The 18707-nt window shown below is 46.5% G+C and overlaps 1 protein-coding gene across 2 annotated transcripts in view; it reads left to right on the top strand.

Moving 5' to 3' along the window:
• Nucleotides 1-1869: 1869 nt before the first annotated feature.
• Nucleotides 1870-18707, top strand: part of KMT2A (lysine methyltransferase 2A) — a 151202-nt gene continuing 134364 nt past the window's right edge. For both annotated transcript variants that reach the window (XM_068240848.1, XM_068240847.1), the window contains exon 1: nt 1870-2178. In XM_068240848.1, the coding sequence (XP_068096949.1) occupies nt 1906-2178 (273 nt within the window). In that variant the 5' untranslated portion in view covers nt 1870-1905. The remainder of the gene's footprint in view (nt 2179-18707) is intronic.

Raw genomic sequence — 18707 nt, 5'->3', positions numbered from 1 at the left:
CAAATAAAATTCAGTGCAGAAGAAAATAGAATATAATATACAACAAATTTATAGAAAATAAAATGTAGAAAGTAGAATTTAATCTACCACAAATGTATAGGAAATATAATAAAAAATGTTTGCAAGAATGTGCTGCTCCAGCTTCTAGTTTGCTGTTTTAATGCTGATTTCTTGTTCATGTCTTCCCTACACAAATCATATTCCTGTGGCTGACACAGAACTGGTAGCCCCACAACCATTTTCTGCTTTGTGTCAGTGTCACACTCATCCCCTGTAGGCCGTTTTCATTTTCTGCCTAGTGTCAGTGTCACACTCATCCCCTATAGGCCCTGTTTCATTTTCTGCTTAGTGTTGGTGTCACACTCATATAGGCCCTGTTTCTTTTATGGCATATGCCATCTTAAGGCACATACTCCCTCACTCTGGAACATGACTGGGAATATCCTGTACTGTTATATTCCACTGGCAGCCCCCACTTTGACTTTGAACCCTTTACTAGGTCCCATGTGCCTATAGGAATTAATGCAATCATGTCTGAACTTTGGTCCATTCCTGTGTCATGTATGTCCCCAATTCCATACTTCATGTAGAGTAGATAAGGGATTAGGCAAACCTATACTGGATTAAAAAATAAATATTAGATGGCAAAGGTATGCAGATTGCATCTGAGGGCTGGTTCACAGTGCTCAGTTAGGTTGCAGAATAATTCTGCATGGCAACTCATTGCCCATACTTTTCTATTGGGCTGTTCACAGTACTGCGTTGTAACTGATCGCGTTATTCTAACTCGCTGCATGCAGGTTTTGTATTACAGTCTATGTTCATCTTTCTGAAAGCTGTTTTATCTGGCTCTATAAATTGAGTAGACCATACTTGTCCTATAAACCAGTGGTCCTGGAAAACCCCTTACATTTTCACAGCCATAAAAGAATGATTTTCATGTTCATTTCAGAACTGATTATTCATAAGAGTAACTTCTTGCGCAGGTGAACCTGAATTATAGTACATAGCTTGCGTTTTATTGAGATTTGTATTTGGCATCGGTTTTTCCAGGGGGTGGGGGGTGACTTATTTTCATTCTCTAAAAAAAAGTTTGTATTTTGACTCATTTTCACCCTCTAAAAGCCTAATGTTTCTAGTTGTATATTGTAGTGCCTCTAGCCCTCTACTGTAAGTCCTACTGTAACAGTTATCTGCATTTAGATTATGTAACTCTTTTATAACAGTGAGCTATTGATGTGCTGTTAACCTGTAGTCCTGGGTGTGCGCCAGGCTTTTCAGGCACATAAATGATTTGCACGTTCACTTTCTATCTTTTATACATGTAAAAAAAACACACAAGCAGCTCTGAGTGACCAAAAACCACAATATATGGAAGGGGGTTAGTTCTTGCTCATTTGAAGATGCAAACCTTCAAGCACCTTCTGATTTAGGAAAGCAGATTCTACTACTTAGCTCCACTTCTGCTGTATAATAGCATCCAGGCGAGGTTTGCAGGGTGACTAATTTATACTTTGCACAGCGGGCTCTGTGGCTTGCACATACGTTTTGTGTTCCCCTCTGTAGTTTGCAGTTAGTTACGTGCATTTGCGATAGGGGTAAAGTACTGATTTCCAGACACGGTTATATCTACATCCACGTCTCGTGCGTCAACTCCTATCACGCCCCGGCCTGTGTATAGCTCATACAGGAATGCCCCAGTCAGAGCTGCGCTTCAGCGTGTAATCATGTTTCCGGACGTGACAAGCATCCGGCCCCGGAAGCCGGTCCTGCCATAACTGCGCCTAGCGGAGGCCGGCATGTGTTGATTTGGGCGGGTTCCAGGGTTCTCTTTTCCCCTCCCTCAGCCCCGCTCAGCGCTCTTGCTCTCCAGCCCGCGGTGATAATAAGATCCCAGGACACAAAATGGCGCATAGCTGTCGGTGGCGCTTCCCAGCTCGGCCCGGGACTGGCCGCAGGCTGGGAGCTCGGCACAGGGTGGCGGCCGTGCTGAGAGAGGAGGTGACTTGTGCCTCGGCCGGGAAGACTGGCGCTGCGCAGGCGGCCTCTGTGGCCCCCGGGGGGCCCGGAAATGGTCTGGGAGTTGGACCTGGCTTTGATGCGGCTTTACAAGTGACAGTGACCATCGGGAGTAACCTGAGGCGCTTCAGAGACGTGTCGGGCGGAAGCAGCGGAGAGGTGAGGGGGGCCGGGCTGGGCGGGTGAGCTGCTCGGTAACAGGGAGGTGTGTGTGTGCTGGTGGCACACTGTGTGATGGGCGCAGCACGCGTGTGGCGTGAGGAGAAGCACCGGCGGGCTGCGTGTGCGAGCAGAGGGGTGTGTGAGGCGGGGGTGGGGGAGCAGCAAGCTATGGCAGCTATAGGAGCACACGCCGCCGCCACATATAATGCATGTGTCATAGTATAGGGTACAAGCAGGGCCAGGCGCTGAGAGGAATTCCCGTTTCCTCAGGGACCGTTAGGCCATGCTGGTGTTTGTAGTTCCCCAGCAGTAAGAAACATGCGTTCATGTGATCATCATTGTGGCGTCATCCGATTGCCGTTGGAGGATGGAATCAGCTATGAGTTCTCAGAATAGGTGTCTTTTTCTACATAGGCTGCCAGTCAGTTGTTAATCAGGTTGGGTTGCCTCATGATGAGGCAGCCAGCTTATAAGGACAGAGAAACCCTGGAAAGAGGAGACCTGTCAAACTGAGCTACCCTCCTGTATTGGGGTTAGGGGGTGGGCACTGGTGTAGGTTACATTAGGCTGCAGACAGGAAGTGTTAGACTTGTGCAGCAGCCATAGGTGGTTAGGGGGTAGTAGTTATGGTTACATAGGTATAATCCAGAATTGGCTAGGTTTATGTAGATACCAGGGTGCTAGTCTGCTTTAGGGGACCCAGCAGGAAAACTAATAGGGGAACAGTTCTCCAATTACAGTACCCTCTTACAGCACAAAGCGTTGTGATAGGGCAAATAGTGTGGGCATAGTTTATTACAACCTATTGGAAACCTAGCAATATGAGTGTGCTGTTCTCCCCATCACATTAGTGGAACTTCCCTAATGTTGTAGACTAGTGCAGACGCAAGGGTTGTTGGGGGTATGCACCTAATGGGTTTCTAAGGGGTAGTTTGCCCTTATGGATACATGGGCATCAGCCAGGGGTGGTTAAGTCAGTCTAGTTATGGTTACATGGGCATATAAGGGTTCAGGGATGATTGGTGCAACTTTGACACCAGGGGTTATGCACCTGGAGGCTGGGCACAGGTTGTGGCTAGGTGGGCATTTTCATGGGGGTAGGCACCGGGTAAAGCCGCATAGGCACCTGGCAGGTTTCAGGGTTGTGTACCCGGCAGAGGTGGTTAGGGGTAGGCATTGGTTATGTTTATACTGTGCTAGTCAGTGGTAATTAGGGTTACATAGGCACCAGGCAAAGGATGTTGGTGGTAAAGCACTAGTTATGCTTTCATAGTCACCAGGCAGTGTTGTTGTTGCTAATCTGAGGAGAAACTACTGTTATGCATTAGCCAGGGTTATGCAGACAGCAGGCAAAAGGTGTTAAGGTTATGCACCAGCCAGGGATGAGCATTAACCAGGGTCATATAGGCAACCATTCTGGGGTTGTTAGGGGATAGGTAGCATAAACTTGTCAAGGTGCAGCACTTGGATGACTGCAGTGTGAAATGACACATGCACTTGAAAGCTGTGCCTATGCAGTAAGGATGGCTCAGCATTTACACACGTCTTCTCATGCAAGGTGCTTCATGCAAGGTGCATATAATATTGCATCCAAGCCTGACACTGACTGCTGAGTCAAAGGAGTGGTGTTTTTTTTTTTTTTTTTTTCAGGTGAAAAATGTAGACATGACTATACAGACATGGCATAGATCACATGTTCTGGCAGGATTAAACAGTGGCTTTACCATGTGTGAGTGCAGAATAAACGTTTCTAGTGTGCACACATGTACCATGTGCCTGAAGCACATCAGCTTCATCCTCTTGCCTGTGGAAGCAAGGGGGGTGTGTCTGCATCACACTCATTGTGCAGATGCATCTACTTCTCATTTTCAATGCAGCCTGTGTATATTTTTTCATTATGTGCCAAGCTTTGGTATATTTGGTATTTTCTCTTGAAAGCTGTGCTATATTACACGAAGTATCACATTTGCTGTTGATTGATGTCACACTGAATATGACGCAGCTTGCAACAGTATTTCAGCTGTGCAGTGGTTTGTAGAATGCCTCCTGTATTTGTGTACATACTGGTCTTGAGCTTTATGATTTCCTGACCACATACAGGCAGGTTTTCAGTTTTGATGTGTAGAATCAGTAGAATGTACCAAAACATGGCAGTCTGTTATAGGATTGTTGCATAGCTGTTGGAAATATAAGTATTATACATTTTTATTTTTTTTTTTTTATTTGCCATGTTAATAGCTACGGGTAACGTGACTGAGTTGATTTTTGTCAGTTTGCTTGTGTAATGAAGATTAAGTGGCCATTTATACCAAATGTATGAATGACGTCCTTTTGCTTGCAGGTTTATGGGTAGAAGGTGGCTCTACATATCATGCATGCGTCACGCTTAGAGGAAATGTGTATGTATAGCGCGGGTTGTCACTGAAGCTTAGTGCTGGTGGCTGTTGTTCTGATATGTGAAGGGGGTGTGTCACTGTAAAGCATGCGTTTTCTAATCCTGAGGTTATAGCTACTTGTGAATGTGTACTGTGTTTTTAGTTTAAACGTTGATTGTTTTTAGTAGTCTTGAGTCATTCTGACTGGATTGGAGAACATCTGACACTTGGTGTGCTGATTGTGGTGTGTGTGTGTGTAATTTAGTTTTGTTCAGTAGATCTAGGAGTTTGGTGTGGGCTGGATCATGTTTATTGTGCTTGGGACACAATGAGGGGGGCTTTGTTTTGGCGGCAGAAGAGCAGCTGCTGACTGTTAGGAGGTCTAGTCTAGACACAAGAAAGAGGATTTCATTAGAAATTAAAGCCACTGCTGTTTACTATTCTCTCCTGTTTTCAGTCTTGCTTTATAATTTGTAGCCATGTTTTCTTTAATTTGTTTTAATGTTTCACTCTGGAAATCCCGCGGTTAGTGGTTAGCTGTTTAGGGTTGGGGGTGCAGTCAACACCTTCTCTATCATACATTTCTGTCCTCCTCTCCCTGGGTCTTTACCTGTTTACTTTTTGTCTAGGCTTCCTTCTGCCATTCTAAAGGTTATTTTTAATTCCTAGTTAACACCTTTGCTGTCCTGGCCAGTGCATCACTAACATGCAGGTTTTTTGTTTTTATACTTCTGATCATATCTCTCTCAAAGAGGGGATGTGGAAATGTTTAGCTCTTTTTTAGAATGAAGAATGATCATGACAAGAAGTATGAAATGTTATTGGCGGATATGGAAAATTTAGCAGAAATCATGTCTAATATTGCACTGCAGCTGCTGATCATCTTGTCCACGGTCTACCCTCCTCTGTCTCCCAGTGAATTCACCTGTCCTTTCCTCTGAAAACTTTGCCTGTGCTTTTGCTGGCTTTGATTCAAAAAGCCCTGGTGTATTCAATCCATGCGCGATTTGATTCTTTAAGTGTTTTAAAGAGTTAAGCTGGCCCGATTTGCCGCCGTTTCGACAGCAGATTAGATCACTGGGATCGAATCTGCTGCCAATCGTTCGCGCTACACGCCGAATTTCGATCCATTTCGTCCGATCCCGTCGATCGTTCCGTGCGGAAAATTACCGTCGATCGCCCGCGGGCAGGGAGCGCGTTGCTAGCGGCGTTCGAGTACCCGACGACCGACGCAATAGAGCCGCATACATTACCTGCTCCGCCGGCACTACTACCCCCGGTCACCGCTGCTCCGTGTCCGCGCTGGTCTCCGGCATGCTTCAGTTCCTCCTGCCCGGCAGGAAGTTTAAACAGTAGAGGGCGCTCTACTGTTTAAACTTCCTGCCGGGCAGGAAGAAGTAAAACCTGCTGGACCTGGAGACCAGAGCCGAGAAGACAGCGGAGACCTGGGGACTGGAGTCGCACCGGCGGAGCAGGTAATGTATGCGGGCGGGGGGAGCGGCGGCAGCACCACCACCACAACAGATTGTGAACGGTTTCAGGCTGAAATCGGTTCACAATCTGTTTGCAGTGAAGGTAGCCAGGTAGCCATACGATCCCTCTCTGATCAGATTCGATCAGAGAGGGATCTATCTGTTGGTCGAATCTGATGGCAAATCGACCAGTGTATGGCTACCTTTAATGCCTAAAGGTAGCCATACACTGGTCGATTTGCTATCAGATTCGACCAACAGATAGATCCCTCTCTGATCGAATCTGATCAGAGAGGGATCGTATGGCTACCTTTACTGCAAACAGATTGTGAACCGATTTCAGCCTGAAACCGTTCACAATCTGTTGTGGTGGTGGTGCTGCCGCCGCTTCCCCCCCCCCCCCTGCCTGCATACATTACCTGCTCCGCTGGTGCGACTGCCCCCGGTTACCGCTGCTCCGTCTCCGCTCTGGTCTCCAGGTTCAGCATGTTTTACTTCTTCCAAACCTGCACCTCTACAATTCGGAGTGCCACAAGGATCAATCCTATCCCCTCTGCTGTTTGCAATCTACATGTTGCCACTCGGTACACTTATCCAACGACATGGCCTGACGTACCACTGCTACGCCGATGACACACAGCTATACCTGTCCTTCAAACCTGGTGGAACAGACCCTACCCCAAAAATAAACTCTTGTTTAGCTGAGCTTCAGGCATGGATGAATGATAACTGGTTAAAACTGAATGCTGACAAAACTGAGGTCCTGTTTGTCCAAAGCCAGTGCTCGCCATCAAAACAGCTCTATCCTAAAGCAACACCAATCAGGATTGGGAATTCAGACATAAACAGCTCCAACCTTGTGCGCAGCCTTGGCGTACTAATCGATGGGGAATTGAGTTTCAGAAACCAAATTTCATCTGTAGTTAAATCTTCCTTCTTTCATCTGAAGAACATTGCAAAGATTAAACATCTGATTCCCCCAGAGGATCTTCAAACCCTAGTCCACGCCTTCATCACATCACGGCTGGACTACTGCAATGCCCTTTATGCTGGCCTCCCCAAAAAAGACCTGCGTCGCCTGCAATTAGTGCAGAATGCTGCTGCCAGATTGCTAACAAACCAGCCTCGCCACTGTCACATTACACCGATCCTTCGCTCACTGCACTGGCTACCAGTAGAATGGAGAATACTCTTCAAGATTGGACTGCTGACATTCAAATCCCTGCACAATCTGGGCCCTGGATACATGAAGGACTTGCTGAAGCTGCACCACACCTCTCACAACCTCAGATCAGCAAGTTCTATAAACTTGGTCACTCCCAGAGTGCACCTCAAAAAATCTGGAGACAGAGCCTTCTGTCATGCTGCCCCTACTCTTTGGAACTCCCTACCACACCCTGTAAAGACAGCACCATCCCTGGAGCTATTCAAATCCAGACTGAAAAGCCACCTGTTTAGCCTGGCATTTCCAGATTTATAAAATTCTTCCCCTGTACCACGATGGTCTGAGCCATGCTTATGCGCTTTGAGTCCCACGGGAGGAAAGCGCTTTACAAATGTTATTTGTTGTTGTTGTTGTTGGTGCTGCCGCCGCTTCCCCCCCCCCCCCCCCCTGCCTGCATACATTACCTGCTCCGCTGGTGCGACTGCCCCCGGTTACCGCTGCTCCGTCTCCGCTCTGGTCTCCAGGTTCAGCATGTTTTACTTCTTCCTGCCCGGCAGGAAGTTTAAACAGTAGAGCGCCCTCTACTGTTTAAACTTCCTGCCGGGCAGGAGGAACTGAAGCATGCCGGAGACCAGCGCGGACACGGAGCAGCGGTGACCGGGGGTAGTCGCGCCGGAGGAGCAGGTAATGTATTGCCGTTCTATTGCGTCGGTCGTCGGGCACTCGAACGCCGCTAGCGACGCGCTCCCTACCTGCGGGCGTTCGACGGTAATTTTTCGCAAGGAGCGATCAACGGGATCGGACAAAATGGATCGAAATTCGGCGTGTAGCACGAACGATTGGCAGCAGATTCGATCCCAGTGATCGAATCTGCTGTCGAAACGGCGGCAAATCGGGCCAGTGTATGGCCAGCTTAACCTTATCAAAATAATTGCACAGTGTATGTCCTTAGCACTTGCAGACCTTTCTAACACCCAGATCTAATTGTATCTTCCTGTTTTAATGATGAGATGGTCAGAGAGGTGGGCACTCTGTGGCAGTTGTCATGTGAGGGGTGGAGGGGGAATAGTACAGGTGAGCAGAACACTAGAGCAGTGCTTCCCAACCCGGTCCTCAAGTACCAACAGTGCATGTTTTGCAAAAAACACAAACATTCACAGATGAGGTAATTAGTGTCTCAGCAGAGCTGATGTGGATTTCCACAAAACATGCACTATTGATGGTGCTTGACAGGGGTGGGATTCCCTGCACTAGAGATGTTATGTGAAATTTGACAGAGCATTTGCTTTATCTACAATTACTGGAATTAGGGGAAGGTGAACTAGAACTTTGATCTGGACTAATCAGTTTGTTAATGGGAATCATAATTGGTAGCTTGATGAATTCAACTTGGACAGGATAGATGTGCAATTGGGCTGGTAACACAGGGGTAGTGGGATAGATGAAGGGAGGAGGATTAAGTTGAATTGGGGATGGCTAAAGCCCAATCTGCACAATACGATTCTTTGTGCGATTTGATTACGATTCTATTTATGATCTGATTAAATCCGAATCAAATCGCACAAATAATCGTATCGTGTAGATGGGGCTTTAGAAGGGTTAGCATGATGGTGAAGTCGGTGGGTTGCAAGTAATGTCAAGAGGAAATAAGTGAACACACTGGTGGGCGGTATCACCATGGAAGATTTGGCTAGGATAGGTGAGCAAATATCTATATCTAGCATGATGCACTCTTTATGGTGCCAGACCCTTTATAGTGGACACCTTATGTTTCCACCTTTGTGTGTTCCCTTCCCCTGTTATAATGTCCTATTGCAGTGCTGAGTCCGTAAAACACATTGCCTCACTGGAATGGTGCACTAATGTAGTGTTGATTGTATGATAATCTTTCTATTGCTGGGACACCTCTTCACTCTGTAGTGCTGCAATATTAGCTGGCATATAACCTTGCCTCGGTCACATGAATGCCCATAGTGAGGCTAAATGTCAGGTGATAAAGGCGGGTGGCTTAATGAAGAGGAGATATGAGGAAAGCCATACACTCATCTCTATTTAGGTACTAGCTGAGGTTACATAGTTTGGTTGAAAATACATCTATCCATAGAGTTCAACCAGGAAATATGGTTCTAGCTTAGAATAAACTCTTAATTTGTGAGTAAAAATGTGTGTGTGACCTAATTAATCAACACTTTGTCATGTTTGTGACTAATGCAGTTAAATGGTGAATATACTAGTTATCTAACAAGTGCACGTAGATGTGAGATGTAACAAGTGTGCAATAAACAATCAATTCATACAACCTGTTTTTGGCTTCATTTTTTTTTTTTTTTTGCTACTTTCACGGCTTCCCATTAAAAGTTTGTGAGCTAGTGTGTTTTTTTTCAAAAATCATATTTTATTGAGGTCAAAATAGCATGTAGTCTCACAAACAATTGTAGTATGAGCATATATGAGATAAACATGGCTTATGATATAAATGCGCTCATGGACTATTTACGCTTGACCTTTTTTTAACTCAGGGAGAGGGTAAACTGGGGAAGAGAAAGGGGAGGGAGGGGGGGAGGTAGAGAGGGTAGGGGAGGGGGGGAGGTAGAGAGGGTAGGGGAGGGGGGGAGGGGAGGGAGGAGGGGGGGGGGAAAGGGGAGGGAAGGGGGACCCAGGGAAAGGGGGGGAGGGGGTGGGGGGGGGGTAGAGGGAGGTGTGGGGAAGGGAAGTGCGGGGGAAACATATCACCAACGGTAGTATCTAACACATGTTGAGAAGAACAATAACAGATAACACCTTCTCAAGCATAATGCGGAAAAGTGGACTGGCCTGGGTTGGGTGAGAACATGGTTCCTGCCCAAGCAATGAGAGACGCTAAGTCAAAAGGGTCAGCTTCTACCCCAAACCAGGCCCGTGCCCGACTACCTGTGGATTGCGTCAGAGCTTTAAGGTAGGCTTTTGTGTAAATATGTGTACCAATTGCCAAGAGAGAGAGGTTACAGCTAAATAGGGCTGTGTATATAACCTCAGTTTCGAGTCTTTTTCCTTTTTGAAAGCAGATGCGGATGGGGGGAGAGTGGGGGTGCTGATGTCCAATACCTCCTGATGGGCTAAGCGGGGATAAAGTGAGAAGGTTTCTTAACGGTGGCTAGTGGGTGAGTCTGGGTGCGCCCGCAGGCCTGGCCCGAGGCCCCAGTGGCTCGGTTGGGATGGGGGCTGGGACTAGTTGTGAAGGAAGTTCTGGAGGGCCGGGGAGTCTCTAAACTCCGCCCACACTGCCCATCTAACTGTAAATATATGAGGATTTGCTTGTGTGGAGGAGGCTAGTTCGTCCATTCTCATTATGTGGTTGATAAATGAGATCAGATCCGGTAATTCTGGTGGAACCTTCTGGAGCCATTTTCTGGCGATCAACCCTCTGGCTGCTATCAAAATGAATCGGAACATTGATTTTTTAGCTTTGGAGATGGACCCGGGAAGAATGGAAAGGAGAGCGACCTCAGGAGAGAGGGGCAAGGCATCTAGGTATAGGATTTTATGGAGATCAAACACCTTCTCCCAGAAAACTTTAAGTTTACTACAGGACCACCAGATATGGAGGAAGTCCCCTGATTCATTATCGCATCTCCAGCAATGGCCAGAAGTATTAGGTTGAAATTTTGATAACCTGAGAGGGTCCCGAGCTAGTGTGTTTTGATGCATTTTTTTTTCGTTATGACTCCTTTTGTGTAGCCTAGAGGTAATCGTAGATTTTAAGTTTACACTCTGCACATTAAAACGTGCATGTTTTTCAGTGCTTGAAGAATTGCTATGTAACATGCACGTTATTAAAGAACACACTGTGGTCAGATAGGATAGCTTTTTTTTTTTTCCATTACAATGCAGTGATGTGAAAATGCCCATGCAATTGTATGAGTAGTGCCAGGACTGTGGAGTGGGTACAAAAATCTTTCGACTCCGACGTTTATGAAACCACCGACTCCGTTTACCCAAAATGGCTCCGACTCCTCGACTCCAACTCCTTAGCCTAATACTTACCAGGGCTGTGGATTTTGTACAAAAATCATCAGATTCAGACTCCTCAGTTTATGAAATCACAGACTCCAACTCTGACTCCAGGTACCCAAAATTGCTCCGACTCCTCGACTCAAACTCTGACTCCACAGACCTGAGTAGTGCAGTCATGTCCAGCAAAGCAGTACTATAAGCAACACCTATCATGTTTACTCACCCTTGAAGTAAATCTGAAACAGGGAAAAAAAGAGATACTTGCCTTTGCAGTGGGAAGGCTCTGGATCTTATTGAGTCTTCCCTGTTCCCTTGTTCCAGCAAAGTCCCCTTCTTTCCATGTATTCATCAGAATCAGAATTTATTCATATACCCGTTTGGAAGGCTTTGGGAGTACCCATGTCCTCGAGGTGCAAAAACTTCGCCCTGAGACCGGAATGAGGGGTCCGGGGGGACAGGGAAGGCTCAATAGGATCCAGAGCCTCCCCTCTCCATAGGTAATTATCACTACAGAGTTGCTTTAAGTCTGAGCACACTTGTGTGTTGGAGTGCTTTTTCCTTTCTGATGGCCTTGCATATCACACGCTGATGTATGTTGTGTTGCAGATTTCTGCAACACATAAGTGTGCTGAGGCCCTCAGTCTGCATACAGGAGGCTGGTAAGTATCTCCACACATCCGAACATCTAATGCCTGATACACGCTATGCAATTTCCCATCAGATTGACTGGTTGAATCGCTACTTTCCAACAGGTCTGATCAGGTTTCCAATTGATAGTTTTTCAGTTAAAAAAAATAATCAATTGGAAACCTGATTAGACCTGTTGGAAACTATCGATTCGACCAGTCGATCCGATGGGAAATTGCCTGATGTTTACCAGGCATTACTCCTATTCCTTTATTACTCTGTACAAACTGTAGAGCTGAAGGGTCCTATGGGCAAATCTCAGCCACTGGTATTTCAGTACAAGCGTTGATGTAGTTTATCCATTCTTGGTTCGGTGGGTTACCTTGTGTAGACTATGGTCAGTTGAAAATGATTTATACAAACACAGTATGGCTTTTTAGCCGGTAAATAGCTTTTGTTCCAAAGAGGATGTAGCTTTCTGGTCATGGGTGATTGGCCAAAAATGAATACTTTGGTTGAAACAACCAATACTGGCTTGTCTACGAGTAACTTTGGAAGTGGAAGTTGATGCCTCATTATGATACCTACAAATATGAAAGGACAGAGTTAAAGGATATATCCTCCATAGTATGAGCATATATAACCTTTCATCCCCGCAGAAGTCAATTTGTAGCTGAACCTTTCAGTTTTAATCTGCAACTGCTATAACCATCTAATATTGGTTAAAACATCCAGTAAATGTAGTAAAAACCATGGCAACAGCATGTAACTGCGGTCTACATGCCGGGCTGTGGAGTTGGTACAAAAATCATCCAACTCAGACTCCACAGCACTGTGTACATGAGGCAGGAGCTGCAAAATAAATAAAAATCTAATTCCTCTAGGGTTCACTGGTTCAGGGCTTACTCTGAAATCTACACAGAGCAGTAAAATTGAATGCATCCCCTTACCCTCTCCAGCTTTGTTTTTCAACATGTGGTGTGACGCCTTATGGGGTGCTTGAACTTGCTACAGTGGATTCAGTACAGTAAGATTTGAGGTTAAAATTATACATTTGTAAACCTGACATCGTATTTTAGGTTAACCAAAAGTGTAAGGGATTGTATGGAAAGTATTCGCACACAGTTATTCGTCCCGGCACTTAGTGCTGCTTTACCAAATGTTGAAATTATGGTTTCAAGTTCTCTTCAGGCACTTTTAGCCAATTACAGGAGAAGGGGGTATGGAAACCAAAGCAGATCACCTTTGTTTCTCCACTGATGAGCAGATTTTGGCAGCATTTGTGAGAAGCTCTCCCTTCATAGCACAAACAAACACTTGTACTGGTTGGTTGCTTCTATTTGTGGAGTTGGAGTGTCTACCTCACCTCCGTTCCCCAAAAAGTTCTATTTTACTTACCTGGAGCTTCTGCCAGCCTCCCATAGCCTTACAGGGTCGCTCTATTTCCTCCCGGTCCCATCTTTTGTGCCCACCCGAAAAGCTTGCATGCGTAGAAGATTGCACCTGGCCACGCAAGTGTGATTGAGGAACACCAGAAAAGAGCATGCAGCTAATCTTGTCAGATCTCTTTATTCGGTATATGGCTAAAAGTATTAGAGGCAGAGGATCAGCAGGATAGCCAAGTAATTGGTATTGCTAAAAAGAAAATAAAGATGGCAGCCTCCATATCCTTTTCTCTTCAGTTGTCCTTTAAGGGTGCATTTATACTAGTGTAGTGCTTTGCACAATACCATGTGTGAACTCCCACTGCAAATACAGTTGTGTGGGCATTTTTCACATCTATGAGATGAATGGCACATATCTGCACCCCTTTCCTTGCACAGAAATGGAGGCTAAGAGTGCCAATGAACCAAAGGATATGATTGCCTGTGGGAAGCTATAAAAAACATAGGTGATGTAGAAGTTACATAAATGTGGTTGTTTTTGTATTTATTTTTTTTCGTTGTGTTGAGTGACAGAGACAAACTAAACATTGTGAATATTGTGTAGGGGTTGTGATAAAAAAGTTTAAGGTGCCCATAGACCTGGCGATTATGGGCAGATTCAATAGACACATTTTATCTGTAATCGAATCTGATTAGAGATAAATTCGTTTTGTGTTGATTCTGTCCATACACTTCAGGCCAATTCCCGTCCGATTTCAGAATGAAATCTTAAGTCCGCACCGCCGCCTCCGTGCGGTGTCCGTAACCCTTTGGGCGGCTATTCGTACACGCCACTGACGCATATCGTCTGACATCAGACGTTGTGTGTCAGTGGCATGTTCGAATAGCCATCAGACACTGTGCCAGTAGCATGTACGGATAGACTCCCGGAGGATTATGGACACTGCACGGTGGCTGTTACAGGACTGGTAATGTATAACTGCACACACGGGGGGGGGGGGGGTTACATTTAAACATTGCAGGAGGGGTTTCGTCGACTCTTCGCTGGCTCCGGAAATAGCCGCCGCATCCGATCAACCAACTTCGGCCTGACATCTTGCGGCATGCGCGGTCGACCATGCGACCAATTTCCATCCCCAAATTGGTTGCTTTGTCTGTCGGGTATGCACTTGGCGGCACAGATTTTCATCCACTTCGATAATCGAATTGGATGGTCGATTGCCCGCTAAGTCACCTGATATATGGCCACCTTAACAGCTGCAAAAGGGGCTGCTGAGCTGAATGCTATGCTCACAACTCCTATCAGCATCAAAGCTATACAAAAGGAACTCCACAAGCAAGGTTTTTATGTGAAGAGCTGCCATTGCAAAAAATACTAGTCAGTGATAAAAATGCTACTAAGAGGAGACAGTGGTGCCAAAGTACTCAAACCTGGACTTTGGAGAAATGGAATGATGGAAGATGAGTTGTGCTTTACATGGTTTCTGTCTTCTGATTAAATATACATCTGGAACATTGGTGAGTGGCTGCGCGGGCACAGGACTTCTGCGGGGGACCATTAGAAGCCCAGGGTAAGTGCAACTCATTCCCCCCCCCCCGTCCCTCTACAGTATCCCTTTAATGCGTGCTTCAATTGTCAGGTCTTGGTCACAGTATCTTTTTTAAAAAAAAATTTTTCTAGGTTCGTCATGCACGAATAGCCTTGAGCAATAGGAGGATTTTATGAGATGCAGGGTGTGGAGCTGTCTTCAGCACCACACATTTTCTTTGGTTTACTGTAGCCTATGATCCCAGGTTTGAATCTCAGCCAGGACACTGTCTGCATAGAGTTAATGTTCTACCCATGTTTGCATGGGATTCATTCAGATAGTCTGGTTTCCTCCAACATTCCCAAAACATAATGGTAAGTTAGCTGGTTCTTTTCAAAATAGGCCCTAGACCAGCTGTTAAGGAGCTAAAAATCCCACAATGCATTTGCCTTTGAGTCATGATTGTGGCTGTCAGACTGCTGCAATGCATTGTGGGACTTGTAGTTCCTCAACAGCTGGAGGGCCAAGTTTGCCCATGCCTGCCTTAGACTAAGCTTTTCCAACCAGGGTTCCTGGAATACTCTGCAAGAGTTCTATGGCCTTTTCCCTCTAGAATAAAGAGCGTGTAATGAAGGGGCACTGTAGTAGTGGGTAGTGAAATAAACAGCCGTAGTTTTAATGAACAATATGTTCAGTTTAACAGTATACAAGAAGATAAACTTCCCCTAGGGGAAAAAAAAGCATGAAAATGTAACCGACACATACGTTTTGATACATCAAAAACATGATCCAGGACAGTGCCGTCCAAGTGGTGGGCTGCATCTGGCCCGCCAGAGTTCTTCCCGCAGCCCGTCCGTTCTTTCTACTTCTCTGCTTTTTTTTTTTTGCGGTATGGGTAGATCGCGGCCGCTAAGCCACATCCCATCAAATTTTGTTGCCAGCAGCTGTGTCTGCTACCAGCAGCCAATCAGGGAATGGATGGGGAGGGGAGAAGCATGGCTGAAGGGGAAAGTCTCTCTTCCCTTCAGCCGCGCATCTCTCCTTCCCTGATTGGCCAGGAGCAGCGCAGCAGCAAAATTTGATGGGACGCAGCAACGTTTGTCATCGGAACGCCGCGCTTTTATCCGTGACTTGCTTGTCCACCCTGCTTGTCAGAAGAGCCGTGGCTGAAGGAGAGGAAACGGTGACAAGCCACAGACCCCACCGCTGAAGTGAGGTAAGTTATTGCTAAAATGAGCTACCCATCCTGGGCCTTATCCTGAGCCACCCATCCTGGGCCTTGTCCTGAGCTGCCTTGTCCTGAGCCACCTATCCTGAGCATCTGTACATGGCTACCTGTACTGGGCACCTGTACTTGGCTACTTATACTGGGGTGGAGTTGGGGAAGGTGAAGTCTGCCCTCCACCATGTAGTCAGAAAGAAATTTGGCCTTCGATGCTCGTGAAGTTGGACAGCACTCATCCAGAGGGTTCTAGAGTATAGGCCTGAACGATTGTAGGAAAAGATTGAATTGCTCGATTTCTGTCAAATTTCGATTCACGATTTCGATTTAAGACTTTCTTAAAATCAAGCTTAAAGAAAACCTGAACTGAAAATTAAGTCAAAATAAGCATACACAAGTTATACTTACCTTCCATGTTGTCTACTCGTCAGTGTCTTTCTCCTGTCCCGCGTCCTGTTTGTTCACTGTGATCAAGGGAATTTTCCGTCCTCCATTTTGAAAATGGCCATTAGCCATAACCGCTTTCTGGTCAGCACACAGTTAAACTGTAACATCGCCCACTTGAGCCATAGGGAAACATGGACATTACCTGGTACATCAGTTTTCCTCTCAGCTATAACTGACAGCAACTGATATTTGACTGACAGCAACTGATATATTTCAGATCTGACAAAATATTGTCAGAACTGGAAGGGATTATTGCCAGAAGAAAATGGTGAGCTTCTAAGAGGAACTGATGGCAAGGTAACTATGTAATGTTCATTTGAAGTTACCTCATGTGTTTATTTTAAATATTTTTACTCAGTACAGGTTCTCTTTAACCACTTGCCGACCGCCCCCAGCCGATGGGCAGCGGCAAAGACTGGGCCTAAACGACCGCAATACGCCCATCGGCGGAGACGGCGATAGGCGTGGTTATGTGGCGATCGCGTCATTCGTGACGCGATCAGCCGCCGCGACTGGCTCCGCCCCCTCGCGCTGTAACCCGCCGGCCGTTCGGAAGCGCCGGCGGGTTACTAGCACCCGGATCGCCGCATGTAACATGTATAATAGGCCTTGTAATGTATACAAAGCCTATTATACTGGCTGCCTCCTGCCCTGGTGGTCCCAGTGTCCGAGGGACCACCAGGGCAGGCTGCAGCCACCCTAGTCTGCACCCAAGCACACTGATTTCCCCCGCCCCCAGACCACTGTTAGCACCCAATCACCCCCCTAATCACCCGTCAATCACTCCCTGTCACTTTCTGTCAACGCTATTTTTTTTTAAACCCTAAACTGCCCCCTGCTCCCTCCTGATCGCCCCCCACCACCCCTAAGATTTTCCCCAGACCCCCCCCCCCCCATGTACTGTATGCATCTATCCCCCCCTGATCACCTGTCAATCACCCCCTGTCACTGCCACCCATTAATCAGCCCCTAACCTGCCCCTTGCGGGCAATCTGATCACCCACCCACACCAATAGATCGCCCACAGATCCGACATCAGATCACCTCCCAAGTGCAGTGTTTACATCTGTTCTCTACTCTAAACACCCACTAATTACACATCAATCACCCCTATCACCACCTGTCACTGTTACCCATCAGAATAGACCCTAATCTGCCCCTTGAGGGCACCCAATCACCCACCCCACACGCTCAGATTGCCTCAGACCCCCCCTTATCAATTCGCCAGTGCATTATTTACATCTGTTCTTCCCTGTAATAACCCACTGATCACCTATCAATCACTCATCAATCACCCCCTGTCACTGCCACCCATCAATCAGCCCCTAACCTGCCCCTTGCGGGCAATCTGATCACCCACCCACACCATCAGATTGCCCCAGACCTACCCTCAGATCACCTCCAAAGTGCATTGTTTACATCTGTTCTGCCATCTAATCACCCACTGATCACCCATCAATCAGCCCCTGTCACTAATACCCATCGTATTAGACCCCGATCTGCCCCTAGGGCACCCAATCACCTGCCCACACCCTCAGACCCCAGCCCTGATCACCTCGCCAGTGCATTGCTTGCATCTATTCCCCCCTCTAATCACACCTTGAGACACCCATCAATCACCTCCTGTCACCCCCTAGCACACCTACCCATCAGATCAGGCCCTAATTTGCCCCGTGTTGGCTCCTGATCACTCAGCCAAACCCTCAGATCCCCCTCAGACCCCCTTCCGATCACCTCCCCAGTGCATTGATTTCATCTATTTTCCCCTCTAACCACCCCCTGAGACACCCATCAATCACCTCCTGTCACCCACCCCCCGCCCCGCCCTCCTATCCATCAGATCAGGCCCAATACAACCTGTCATCTAAGAGGCCACCCTGCTTATGACTGGTTCCACAAAATTTGCCCCCTCATAGACCACCTGTCATCAAAATTTGCAGATGCTTATACCCCTGAACAGTCATTTTGAGACATTTGGTTTCCAGACTACTCATGGTTTTGGCCCGGAAAATGCCAGGGCAGTATAGGAACCCCACAAGTGACCCCATTTTAGAAAAGACACCCCAAGGTATTCTGTGAGGTGTATGACGAGTTCATAGAAGATTTTATTTTTTGTCAACAGTTAGCGGAAATTGTTTTTTTTGTTTTTTTTTTTCACAAAGTGTCATTTTTCACTAACTTGTGACAAAAAATAAAATCTTCTATGAACTCACCATAAAAAAAATCAAACAATTGTCATTTACAGAGATATTTCTCCCACCCAGCATCTGTATGTGCAAAAATACACCCCAAAACACATACTACTTCTCCT

The sequence above is a fragment of the Hyperolius riggenbachi genome, chromosome 6, assembly GCF_040937935.1.
Source record: "Hyperolius riggenbachi isolate aHypRig1 chromosome 6, aHypRig1.pri, whole genome shotgun sequence".
NCBI classification, from domain to species: Eukaryota; Metazoa; Chordata; class Amphibia; order Anura; family Hyperoliidae; genus Hyperolius; species Hyperolius riggenbachi.
Note: the sequence above shows the minus strand (reverse complement) of the source record. Positions and strands in the feature narration are given on the sequence as shown.